The sequence below is a fragment of the Rissa tridactyla genome, chromosome 5 (assembly GCF_028500815.1).
Source record: "Rissa tridactyla isolate bRisTri1 chromosome 5, bRisTri1.patW.cur.20221130, whole genome shotgun sequence".
NCBI classification, from domain to species: domain Eukaryota; kingdom Metazoa; phylum Chordata; class Aves; order Charadriiformes; family Laridae; genus Rissa; species Rissa tridactyla.
This window is the reverse complement of record NC_071470.1, coordinates 27,017,652-27,030,858: the sequence shown is the minus strand read 5'-3', so window position 1 is coordinate 27,030,858 and position 13,207 is coordinate 27,017,652. Positions and strand designations below refer to the sequence as shown.

At 39.3% G+C, this 13,207-nt stretch overlaps 1 protein-coding gene across 3 annotated transcripts in view; it reads right to left on the bottom strand.

Moving 5' to 3' along the window:
- Nucleotides 1–13,207, bottom strand: part of SLC2A9 (solute carrier family 2 member 9) — a 111,625-nt gene that overhangs the window by 55,640 nt on the left and 42,778 nt on the right. For all 3 annotated transcript variants that reach the window (XM_054202859.1, XM_054202858.1, XM_054202860.1), the window contains 2 exons: nucleotides 6,264–6,451; nucleotides 415–525 (listed from right to left, as the gene is read on the bottom strand). In XM_054202859.1, coding sequence (XP_054058834.1) covers nucleotides 415–525; nucleotides 6,264–6,451 — 299 coding nt within the window. The remainder of the gene's footprint in view (nucleotides 1–414; nucleotides 526–6,263; nucleotides 6,452–13,207) is intronic.

Below are 13,207 nucleotides of genomic sequence, written 5' to 3'. Positions count from 1 at the left end.
GACACACCTCGCTGTACTATGCCTGAGCCTTCTTCAGCAACACTGCCTGCTTCCCAGCAGGCACACAAGAAGACTCTGAGATGTGAATAAACTGCTACCAGGTAAAGTCATTTATGAGTTATCACTAAATATACTTTGGGCCTTGCTGTTCCTGCCTTCTTTTTCTTCACTCATACAAAGCACCTCAGGATATATCAACTTTTTATGCTCCTTGTATGCAACTAGAGAGCATCTTTTTACAAAAAAATTGTCCGAGCCACAAAACTGAGTTTAGGATTAATATTTTCAAATGCTCTACCAGCCATTACACTTAATCCTCAATATACTATTTATTTATATTTTAACCTGTGTAAGGAAATAAAATCAGTAATTTAAATATCAAGCATGTTAATGGATTTTTATAACCATACTTACAGAAAAAACAGCAGCCAGAGTCTCAACAGCACCAGTACTTAGAGTAACATAGGGGATTGTTTCATGATGGATCCCAGCTTCACTAAAGATGTTGTTTGTGTAGTACCAGATCTGTATCAGAGAGAAGAAAATGAGTTATTAATCATTATGTCTTGGAGTACAGGACGCTGGCATTCAGTTCAAGCATCTGATCTGCCACAGACCAGACTTGTTAAAACACTGAGCACCCCTGAATGATCAAGGGCTGGGCAGGACAACAAATGAAGGAAAGGTGCAACTTTCAGGTGGATTAGTCACAACACTGCTGCTGTACTTCTGCTTGCAGACCCAGGCAGAATTACAAGCAGCTTTAACTCAATTTAGCTTAATTCACTGTAGGAGTAAATCAAAGAAACTCACTTTAAGATTGAACAAGAGGCTACAAATAGGTTTCATGTGGTTGAGCCCCACTGCTTAAAAAGCAGGTTTGGATGGCTTTATGGAATACCTCAATGGCACATAACAACAGGAGAGAACAGGAAAGAGGCGCTGAGAGGCATTGCAAAAACCTGCTCCTTTTCAGACAGAAGGTGTGAGATTTATCTCACTTTAACCTCACAGCAGTGTGGACATCAGCAGTCAAGCCATCACCCTAATCTCTCTATTGTCAACAGAAAGAAAAGATACTTTTAGAGTGAGAGTCTTTTTGTGAAAAGTAAAGAGCTGCTTTTAGGATGAAATGAATCATAGGCTAGAAGGAGTTGTCATTAATGGACAGAAACACAGGGAGCATACAGTTACCAGCCTAGACTGTGTTTGGTCAGTAAAACCATACCCAGTGGTGACAATATCCAGACGGAGAACATATATATTTTAAAATAACAAGTCTGGTGAGTATCAAAGCCCCATTCACATCTCAACTAAGGTCTGAAGACCATATGATATTTTTGACTCAAGGTGACAACAAAGAACTAGCCAAAGATTTTGGCTGCCAAAAGCATGCAACAAGGAGAGACTGCCTTGGAGAGAGAAAAGATAATTGATTTACTAGAGAAGATGAAAACCAAGGGAAACAACTGATTATGAGGAGAAAATAAAGTTCTAAACCAAATCTGTGGCAACAAAACTGAAAGCCAGAGATAATAATGGCACTAAATGTGAAATTAGTAGTGATATTTTTTTTCCATATGCTGTCCATGTGCTAAAGAAAAGGCTTGTCTGATGAATGGAAGTGTTTTGATCGCGTGAGGAAAACCCTGCTGCCTGCCAGCATATTATGCAGATGCTACACGTGGTCATCAAGCTACTAACTCAGGAGCTTTGTAAAAAAAAAAAAAAAAAAAAAAAAAAAAAAAAAAAGTAATACTAAATTCCCAACTAGCCTTCAGCAAAGCTGCTTGTCCCAGATCAGATCAAAGAAGAAAATCCAACTCATCTTACATAAAATACAAGTAAAATAAAGCACCAAGGACTAAAAAGACACCTATATCACCTCACAGATAAAGAAAACCTGACTTAAGACTTTTATGCCTACTGCTGGCACATCAGCTCTCACCAGAATAGGTGCAGCGACAACAAGTGATAGCAGCAAACTTCTCCATATGAAATAATCTGCCTTCACGTAGCATGCACTGGTGTTAACTGCGCATTTCATTGGCCTTGCTGATACAGAGCATGACTGAAGCAAAACCACGGAGCAGCTCCCAATTCTCTCTGAAATGTTTATGACAACTGATAAATTTTTTGGGACCCTGTCAACCTATTCACCTCCCATACCCCTACCCAGTGATTATAAGGAAAACAAGGTAGCACAAAATTCCCATAAAAATAATATTTTTCTCCATACTACAGGTTACAAGACTGAAAAAATCATGCAATGGAAGTTATAAACCATGTAATTTAGGCATTTCATTCTTGATATCAGTTTTGCGTAGCAGGTAGAGATAAAAATGGTGGTGACAATGCAGGTATGCTGACCTTGAGGGAGAACAAGAAGAAAGAGGCCAAAGAGTCACTTAAGCAGACAACTCCCAAATGCAATTTGCCAAAATGTAATAACTAGAACATAAGACATTTCACAAGTGGTTTCACAGAAGAGCATGACTGACCATTGACAACAGCAGTGGTAGTAACACAGCTAGATTAAAAACCTGGCAAAGACAGCATGAGGTTCACTGAGTTATTAGCCCTCTGTAGCAGCACAAAAATAAATTAGGGTAAAAATTAACAAGGTGTACACATTTGAAAACAATAAAAGTGAATGTTTTTCAGCCTGTGTATCATTAAACAGGGCAATATGTTGCTCTAGGACATTACTGCGAAAAACTTACTAGGCTAATGACAATTACTCCAAGTTATTTTTCTAACATGATTTTTGTTAGCTAATTATTTGGGCTAAAAGTTTTGGAACAAAAGAGCTGTGGAAAAATTGGGCAGAAGGTCCAAAAACCCAGACATAACTGCTCTCTAGTCCAAATCAACACAGGGACGTCCAAGTTCCTATGTTCACGGTGGGTTTCTGTTGCTTCACAGACAGAAGTAAAACTTCACCATTTTGGTCAGTTAAACAGCTGTATCTCCTCAGTCTGAATTCGGTGAGTTCAGACACAACCTTTTAGCATTCTTGTCTGTAGATTACAGTTAGCTGCGTGGAAGTTGTTTACTTTGCTTATCATAAGCTTTTACTCCTATAAGCTCTTAGTTTAAAGTGGCACGTGTTACATGTTATCAATGGTGTTCCCAAACTTTTTCACACCAGAAACACCTCTAGCATTGTCTCAGTTTTCCAGTCCTTTTCTTTCTCATCCAGAAATAAAAAAAAAAGAAAAAAAAAAAGAAACAGGCAACAACATAGACATATACTGTGTTGCACGCTGAATGCATACTGCATGCTCATCCCTTCCTACACTACCTGCTGCCAGGTCTTCTCTACAGCAAATGTGAGGCACACACTCTTCATAGGTCCTTTGCATGCTGAAAACATGCCTTGCTGCATGGTCCCCCATCCCCTACATGATTTCTTGCCATTTGAAATACAGCCCCTGCCTTAAGGAGAGACCCCACGAAAGCCTAGGGATTCCACTTGGGAATGACCCTGGTCAAAGCAATATGCAGCGCAGTGTAGTTCTTGATATGAAAAGGGATAAAGTTCACCAATGAGAACTTCACTGTAGTTTTGCGTCTTCTTTAGAACTGAGATATAATGGTGAAAGATAAATAAGTTTATTATGGATTATATGTTTCATGGATAAATTTTATCAGATGAAAAGAGACTAATACAGATTCATTTATTTATGCCAACTTAGGTCAGGCTGTCTGGTATTTTGTTATAATTGAATATATTAATATAATCAGGGCTTCACCATGATTTCTGCTCCATGTGGAAACAAACAAATGTACTGGTTTTAAGCTATTTTACTGGAAAGTACAAGCCTTAAAAGGAAGCAAGTGTTCTCAGATACCAGCAGGATGATTACAGAAGTCTGCCAGCTGGTAATTTCCCCTGAGAGTGACCTGAGACTCTCGCCTGAAAGAAGCCCAACTTTCCCATATGTCCTGCCCAACTTTCCCATATGTCCTGCCCAGATGGCAGTTGTGGAAAAGACCAGACTGACTAACAGAGCACTACAGACAAAGCAAACGGTGGGAACTATGAGTGAGAAGGAAGCGTTGGCAGCCAGTTAAACCTTGCTGATGCTGGCTCACACCCAGCAGGTCAGCCCAGATGCAGCCAGGCAAACCAAGACGTGGGTTGAACAGTATCTGTCACACGTGTACCTGCCCTGTGATCTCTGAGCTTCAGGCAACTTGAGCAAGATCAGCCAAGAAAGCCATGCAGAAGAGACAAGGAATTGACACCTGGTCTCTTAATCAAGTGGTCCAACTATTGCTCTTGACCTCTCATCATCTGCTTGTTTTTCCTAGATGAACTATTTTAAAAAAATCAATTTCAGAATGCAAATTTTGTGTGAATAATTTTTTTTTCATGTTTAGTGGCATTATGTGGGAGGAGAAACAAAATAATAATAATAATTTAAAAAAAAAGGCAAGGCTTAAACAAGCCAATTGATATACAGGTTTTCTGACAAAAATAGTTTTTCTGAGGCATATTTTCACAAATTGGCCACCTAATGACACCTTAAAACAACTCTGGTATTCATTTTGGACTGGACATGTCTCACTATTGCCCCACACCCCCATTCAAGCTATGAGAGTGTGCCTATGTTCTGCCATGGAGTGCTGGACAATTTCTGTCATCTATTAAATATCCTCAAAGTCACAAAACTCTTCTCTTTCCCCTGAAAATTTAGTTGTGTGATTCTTTTTCTTTTTTTTTTGGCAATGTGCTTCATTATTTTAACAGTCTGTTTCTTACTATAAGTGTCATTTTATTTCACTTCTGCATTGATAAATCTTAGAAAGACTGGATGACAAGATAATTCCATTTCTTTTCTTAAAAAAGTATCCACAATGAGGAACAAAATAGCCTGTCATTAGCACCAAAATCCTACAATTAGAAGAAAATACCACCTATACAAACGTGTTTATAGTTCTCTCCACAGTATGAAAAAATCTTCTAGCTGTCTCCTAGTATTTCATTAAAAACTTTTAGATACCAGAATTCTAATTGCATTAATATTTCAAATGGTCTTGGACAAATTACTTTGTATTAGGAGTTTTAAAGCTATAGAGACACCTGAGATAAGCCTGAACTAGCTGCCTTTGGTACACTTATTATCACTGATTAGCCCTGGGGTAAAAAAAAAAACAAACACAGCTGAAGTATGGTGTCATGCACAAAGCCACAGTGAGAAGCCAAGCTCTGTTCATGAATTGCCCTTCATATACATAAGCAATTAATGCCTTTGAACTATGATGAAAACCCCGTTCGCTTTGAGGTGCTTCATGAGAAAATTTGTGTTGTGCAACGTAAAGCATCTAACCCAAATGTCACAAGCTGCAGCAAGGAAAGTTCTGGCTGGATATCAAGAAAATGCTTTTCACAGTGTAAGAGGTGAGAATACCTGGCACAGGTTGCTCAGGGAGGTCGTGGACTCTTCAACTTGGAGATATTCAAAACTCACCTGCACAAAGCCCTCAGTAGCCTGAGTCAACCCTGAAGTCAGTCCTGCTCTGGGCATGGGGCTGGACCAGATGACCTCCAAAGACCCCTTCCAATCTAAATTGTCCTGTGACCCTCTCCTAGCTGATGCAATGGGCTCAGACAGATAGAAAAGGAGACTTTGGTATCCATTAGCCTTAGACACACATTAACGGTCAACGGGACTTCTGGCTATTGGCTGTTTGGTGTCTTTTTTCCTCTTTTGCTCCACTTTCCAAAAAAGGCATATTGAAGTGCAGCTTATTCTTCAAATTGTATGAAACAACAACAAAAATCAAACATCCACAAACATCAAAAATCACTTACAGGAACTTCTGCTGACTTCTATAAGCACACAACTGAATTAATCCAAACAGAAATGTCTACTGAAAGACCAAGTTTACCTAACGAACAAACATGAGGCATATCAGACCAGATCTTAAGTGACCAGAAGCAGAGAATCTGAATAACAGAAGCAGAAGCTGCACACTTTCTTTGCTGATCTGTACTACCTTTTCATGTATTCCTTCAAACTTAACACAACATGGCTTCCCCCCAACCTTTTTTTTTTTTTGTTTAAAAAAAACCCACAAATGATACAGCTTTCCATGGAGCTGCCCACATGCTGGTGTAACAAAATAATTATGAATAAGAAACAGCCAAAAATAGAAAGTCATAGAGATTGCTGAATGGTATAGCACAAGCCTTGCATTAAAAAGAAATAAAGGAGCACACCAGGAGATGTCATGGCCTGAAGAAGGACACTTACAGCATTTAGCCCACAGAGCTGGTAGCAGCCCATGGTGACAACCACGGTAATGACCTGCCATCGCACAGCACGGGTTCTCAGAAGCTGAAGTATTGACACTAACTTGGTGTTTCTTTGGACTCGAGACTCTGCCAAAACTTCTTCTATTTCATGAGACACGTCGTCTTTCCCAAGGAAGGTCTGAAATGCTACAGAGAGAGGACATGTACTTTAGGCCAGACACTTGGCACTATCTGCATTTACAACAGACTTGTTCCATAGAAATGGAAATGTGTGACACAAACAGGAACCACACATGGGCTACAACTTAATTATTCTTCTGCACAACAATATCATTCTGCTGTGGGTATGATCTGTCTCCTCCCTGCAACCGGTCTCAGAAGCTGTAATAAGAATATATAAATTGCTTGGCAACCTTACCAGATCGCTCCTTATATTATTTCATATATAATATAGCCTAAGGTCCAGTGCAGAGTCAAAACCCTGCAAAAAAAGGGTTTAATTGCAAAGCAGTTTTGAACATTATTTGACTTGGCTAATTTTGCAGCCTAACAATATATCACATTTTGTTGCTGTAGGTAGATTGGATAGAGAAGTAATAACATGTAAAAATGTTCCTAAGTCTGGTAAACCAAGGAAAGGCAGACATTTGAAAGGAATAGCTATTACTCTTCATTTTACCTCTTGTTTTCACTAGCATACCGGCAAGAATTCACTTTGTCAAGATGATTAATATTAGAAAGAATTACCTAGAGCAGTTTCTATTTGTCAACGCTGTAGACACAGGAGTGAATTTACCTGGCAAATGTAAGCAAACAAACAACTTCGTCTCCCCAGAAAAGTATACCACTTAGTATTATATTATCACACATTGATGACTTACTGAGATATCCTTCCACTGTGAATAATAAAAGCTTTTCATCTCACAATGGCTTCAAGAGGTACTACAAACAGATACCTCCTAATGGAGGTGATGTATCTCCACCAACCTTGTTTTACAGATACTGTATATGCTGATGATAATTTTGTCACAATCTTATGAACATACCCCAGGGGTTGGCTTTTTAAGAGATGTTCAAAATTCTTACCATCTTGGCATGACTGCAGAGAAACAATTACATTATGCATACCCCTGCAACAAAGCTTTGTGACCCAGTAGGATGCTAACTCTAAAAACAATCCTTTACACAGCAGGTCACTTAAAATTGTTATTTTTATTAGGTGAATAAGTTGATTTAGTTCTCCTAAGAGCAAAGTCCATTTTTCTCTTATCCACACCTTTGCATAGTACTGCCTATAAATAAATGACCTTCACATTTTCCAGTAAGTATACATTGGTTTGGATCATAGAAAGGACTTGGACGGTTATGAAAGCCAGAGACACTGACTAGTCATGATTAAAATGCCTGGACTCTATTTAGGTTTTGAAGTTATAAAATTTAACTTTACCCAGCAGGTGAAAAGGCCAAGTAGTGGCATTTCAATGTCGTGAGGGATCGGTCACACAAACGCACTGGTGGCCTCCCCGGCGCATCCCTCTCCGTCCCTTTGATGGATGCGCAACACTGTGTGCTCCGCCTGGCTCCCAGTCTGGTGGCCCAGGGAACTAACTTGAGCTCTGGGCCCAGTTTTTCAGAGGCAGTTAGCACTTCTATTGCATTTTAATGAGGTTTATGTGACCCTGCTTAACAAGTGGGCTGATTTTTTTTTTTAAGGGATGAACACTGATCACCTCTGGGTGCTGAGTCAATTGATAACATTCATTTATTCTGATATCCACCTTCTCTCTTGGGAGAGGAAAGGTCAGAATTTTTAAATCCCTCAGGAACAGCATGAGATTTATCTTTTCACACAGGAATTACCATCAGAAACGAGCTAACAGATTTGGACCTCAGAGCCTAGAATTTAAGTTGCTGAGTTTTGTCCTTGTGCCACTGCCCACTTATTAAATGACATGCTAAATGCCTGCTTAAATGAACGTGATGTATTTAAAGGCTACGATAAGAACTGTGAAATTAGAACAATGTGTGACTATGGTAAGTCAGTACCACTTAAATTACACTTTCCTCAGTATTATTAGAGCACTGATAAAGAAAAATTCAGATAAAGATGAGAACAACCAGACATATATCACCGTACTCTTCTTTGAAAAGATTCTCTCAGATTTTTAAGCATCTGGTTTATCAGTGTAAATTAGGTCATTGCACAATTTTCTTTCTTTTTCCTGTCCTTAGAATCCTCAGCATTACTGTAGGGCACACAAGTCAAAAATATAGGTGCAGTCAAGTAAAAAGAAAGCAATCTGTCTTTTCTGCACAGGGAGCTTGCTATATTTCTAGAAGGATCATGAAGTAAAAAACTGCAATTACCAAAATTACCAAGTACAAGGCAAGAAAAACCTAGACACCTGGTTTCTTTTTCTTCCCTTCATGGTATTAGGGCAGAGATGTAAATGCCACTAGGGAACTTTGACGGATGCTTAAAATTACCAACAAGCCAAGAAATGCTAAGAAAATGCTATGCTATATATGCATAGTTTTGAGCAGATAACACTCAGTCTTCTTGGAAAAACACATTTTCCTGCTGCTCAACACATCTTTAATTTTCTTCCATTAACATTTTTTCAGTACAGTAAGAATCACAATTTTATACATAATTAATGTGGAAATAAATTCTGCATTAGCAGGGAGATGTGAAAACTCAAAGGTCTTTCAATGTGTGATGTTCAAGTCTATTCATTTAACGTTTTAAATCCCTGCATTATTGGCACTGAGAGGCACCACAGTCATTCCTCTCCCCGCTGCAATGACTCATTTCCCTCTGTGACTGGCTGCTTCTCTCTGTAGGGAGGGCTTATTTCCATGTCACGCTTACAACTGTCTAAGGAGATACAGTTCTGGCAATTTTTAGACCTTTCCCAGATTTCTTTTTATTTCCCTTGGATCAGAAGGTCCTAGATGCTCGGCTTTCAAAAGCTGCTACACTACCTTTATAAATAGCAAAAGAAGTGGATGGTTCCAGTCAAGGGGAAAGGAGATAGGAAACCCTTCCATTTACACCACCAGCTTTTATTCATCTCAGCTAAGTGAAGGTGAAACATTTGAAAGTTTTTCAAAAGTCTGAAAAAAATCAGGTGGTACTGTCTTTAAAACCAATCAGCCTTTTAAATTAACTGAAGACAGGCACTCAAGAACTCAACTACATGGGGAATTACTAACTCTTTTTCTACTGTTGGTACTGTCTTTAAAACCAATCAGGCCTTTAAATTAACTGAAGATGGATACTCAAGAACTCAACTACATGGGAAATTACTAATTCTTTTTCCACTGTAGTACTTCCACAACTGTGAAAAGAAATCAGCTGTTATTGTAAAGATCAAATTAGCATGTAAACTTTGAGAAGACATTTAAAAGGATCAAAAGGCTGTTGTATGGTTTACAGAATGGAGCCAGCCCCAGGCAAGAGGAGGAGGCAGAAAAAGAGAGTAGTCATCACTGGTAGTAGTTTGGGCAACATGGCTTATGTCTCTAAAAACTAAAAAAAATAAGAAGCTGCATGAGTATTACCGTCATCTGTTTCCCATGGACACGTTCACTTGATTAAGTACAATAAACCCAGTGTCTTTAATAAAAAGCTATGTCTAAGCTCTGCTTAAGCAGTATCTTCTTTGGCAGCTGTGGGAGACAGAATGCCGGGCTGCATGGATGCAGTCAGGCATCTTCTGAAAATGTTGGCTGCTGTTCTGAGTGGTAGCAGATGTATGGGGTGCCTCACTGTTTGCCTCAGCACTTGCAAAAAGTTCACCCAACTTTAATGCTTTTGAATTGGATACATAGTAATTTCCCTGTAATTGGATACATAATAATTTCCCCTCATGTCAATGCAAAAATAGTTGGCCAAATGAAAAAAATTTAACCACTAATTTTATTAGAGCACTGAATAGCCAGAAGAATAATTTAGATTTTATTTTATTAGAGCACTGAATAGCCAGAAGAATAATTTAGATGTACCTTGCCAGAAGAGATTTAAATGACTATTTAAATCTAGCAAAATATTAATTAACTACTAGCATGTAATGTAGCGAAGTTTAAGAACAAATCCCCAATTCAGTAAATGTTACGGCAAGGAAAAGGCTTTAGGCTTTTCCCATGTGTGACCTCCTTCTAAGTAAAGGAACACACAGATCTTCTGTGAGTTATTATCCAGTTTGGGATTACATCTTTACCTGTTCTTATGTCTGGTTTCACAGACCATCAATACAAAATAGGCCTGTTCAAGTTCACTTGAAACTAGCCAAGATGCACAGGTAAAACAAAATATCTACATGCCACCCTAAAATAATGCAAGAATTGGTAAACCAAGTTGTATCAAAGGTCCAGTGGACCAAGTATCCTTTGTGAAAGACTGGAGGTTTAAGAAAAGCTTAAAAACAAAACAGACACACCACAATCACTGTAGTTTTTGTCAGTCAGCAACCATCTGAGATGGAGCCTCTACCATGAGCCAGCAACTGTAGTAGTCATGGCTGACTCTTCCTCTCCAATAACCATAGCTTATAATGCTTAATGACATACAGAAAACACATATAGGCAAAAATAAATCATCCATGTCCTTGTTGTCAGCCATAACAACTTCATTTAAATCACTGGATTTGCAGCAATTTATTCCTGCCCTAACTTTGGTTTTAATATTTCTCCTGTCCACGTGGGCCCCACGAGTGTCTTTGTAAAAAAATTAACTACCTACTTTTTAAAATCAGGAATGGCTTTGCTGTTATGTCACATCAAAGGGTATTAACTCTAATCCATCGTTCGAAGAATTTAAATCTACACTTCTTGTTATTGCTGGTGTAATACTTCTTTCATAACCACTGGAGTTTTAATGTATGAATGAACATACTAGATGAACAGATTTTGTATGTCACCAACAGATGTTACTGTGACATTTTATCTAAGTTATTTGACCCTTAAGACATAACAATATTCTTCTCCGGCAAGCTGGGACACCATGTGAATCCCATTATTGATTTACATGACCTGCTACTGTAGCTGCATTGAAAATGCAGGTTTCTTCAAAAGACACACCAACTCTCCAACTAAGAGTGTTTATAATCAATGTTGTTAGTCATAAAAATGTTTTATCACACTACTATGATTGGTTTTATTTATTTTGCATCATTGCCACAGTCACAGATCAGGTGTCCGCTTGGCATGCAACTAATAGACAACTAATGTCAAATTCCTGTCTTACTGTCCTAGGGCTTGAATGGTAAACCACCTGATGTAATTCTAGCAGTAGATTTTTCATTTTCTTCCTGTTTCTATCCCTGTTAGCCTTCACTCCCACTGCTCTCTAGCAACTAAATAACCATCTCCTTCCAAAGTCCTTCCCCTCAACCATTTAAATACTCATTTCTCCTCTGCTGTCTGGTGAGCATTATGAAGAAGGATCACACCAGTTAAATGTCAGACATTTTTCTCCCTTCTGTTCTTACCAAGGGAGGAGAATGTTAGTTATGGGACCTGGGAGGAGAGCTGGGATGCTTCTACCCTCTCCCCATTAACAGATTTTTAGCTTCTTGAGCAAAGCTGCTTTACAGATTGTGCTGTTGCTCCAGTCAGCCATTCTCCCCCCACAACACGTAAATCAGTTCTCCCACCTTCAGCAGTGAGACAGGAATAAGGGAGATAGCTCAGCTCCTGTTGGTCTCAGGGAGCAGGACACAGGATGGTGACCTCCAGGAAGACAAGTAGAGCTCGGCTGTTAGCACGGCTTTTGGCAGCAGACAACTGCAAATCAGCCATGGCGTCCGTATGGCTGATCAGCCAGACATCGGCTCAGCCACCCACAGCCTGCACCGCTTCCACTGCTATGAAGGGGAAAGCAGGGAACTGGGTAGATCCCCATTAGTGGAGCTCAGGAGACATCACTCTTCTGAGGCCTCAAATTCCTGTGCTCACGGAGTAGCTTCTTGGGCTAGAGCCTGCCTGCTGTAACCTCATCCTTCTCTCTGTTCATCATTTACACAACACGTTTTGGTCCTTCTCCCTCTTTCAGTCTCTTATTTGCCACTTAAAGGCGTCATGCTCTTTTACACCTCTGCCAAAAAAAGAGAATGATGCCACCTGCATTTTGGTAGCTATAGTCTGGTTATCTCCTGAGGGCAGAAGAAAAGGAGGGGATGAAAGCAGAAGCAGAATTTGGTGGAAACTCAGTGACCTACATTTTCCCACTGGATTTTTATTGCTCTAAAACAATTAGGAAGATTAATGTTGGCATCTCCACTTTAGAAGCTTTGACATACACATACATTTTAGAGTATTTTATAAAGACTAACGCAGTCATCTGCCTTAAATACAGCAGACCTTTTACAAATAACAGATTTATATTTCTCCAACAAGATATAATCCACAGTGAAATGTATATTTGCATGAATAGCCTTGATCCATTAGGGGAAAGAAAAGGGATTTAGTCAGAAGAAAGACTTGCGCATTTCTAGTATTAATATGCAGATTTAACCTAAGAGGCAAATAATTCAAAAGCATTACTGTAGTCATCATTAAAATGGAGAATACTGCATTGTCATTACATGGTTTATAATCAGTAGTTTTTTTTAATAACGCACAAGCTCCTCTAGTGTCCCTAATACTCAGGCTTTTCCTCCTGTTTCTGCAGATAATGCTAACATCCAGATGATTTTTCTTAACTGTTGATTCACAGTTATTGAACCTCCTATTTTGTGAATTCCCCTCCCCATGTGCTTTCGTTATTCCACTGCGTTACTCCAGATGCCCAAAACTTGGCTCATGCCTAATCTGGATTTCTCCACATGCCCTGGGGTGGGGAGGAAGGCTCCAAACCCCCCACGCTGGTCTAACATCACAGGTGTCCTCTGCCTGGTCATTCCATGAATCAACCAAACTCCCTCCCCACCTATCCACATG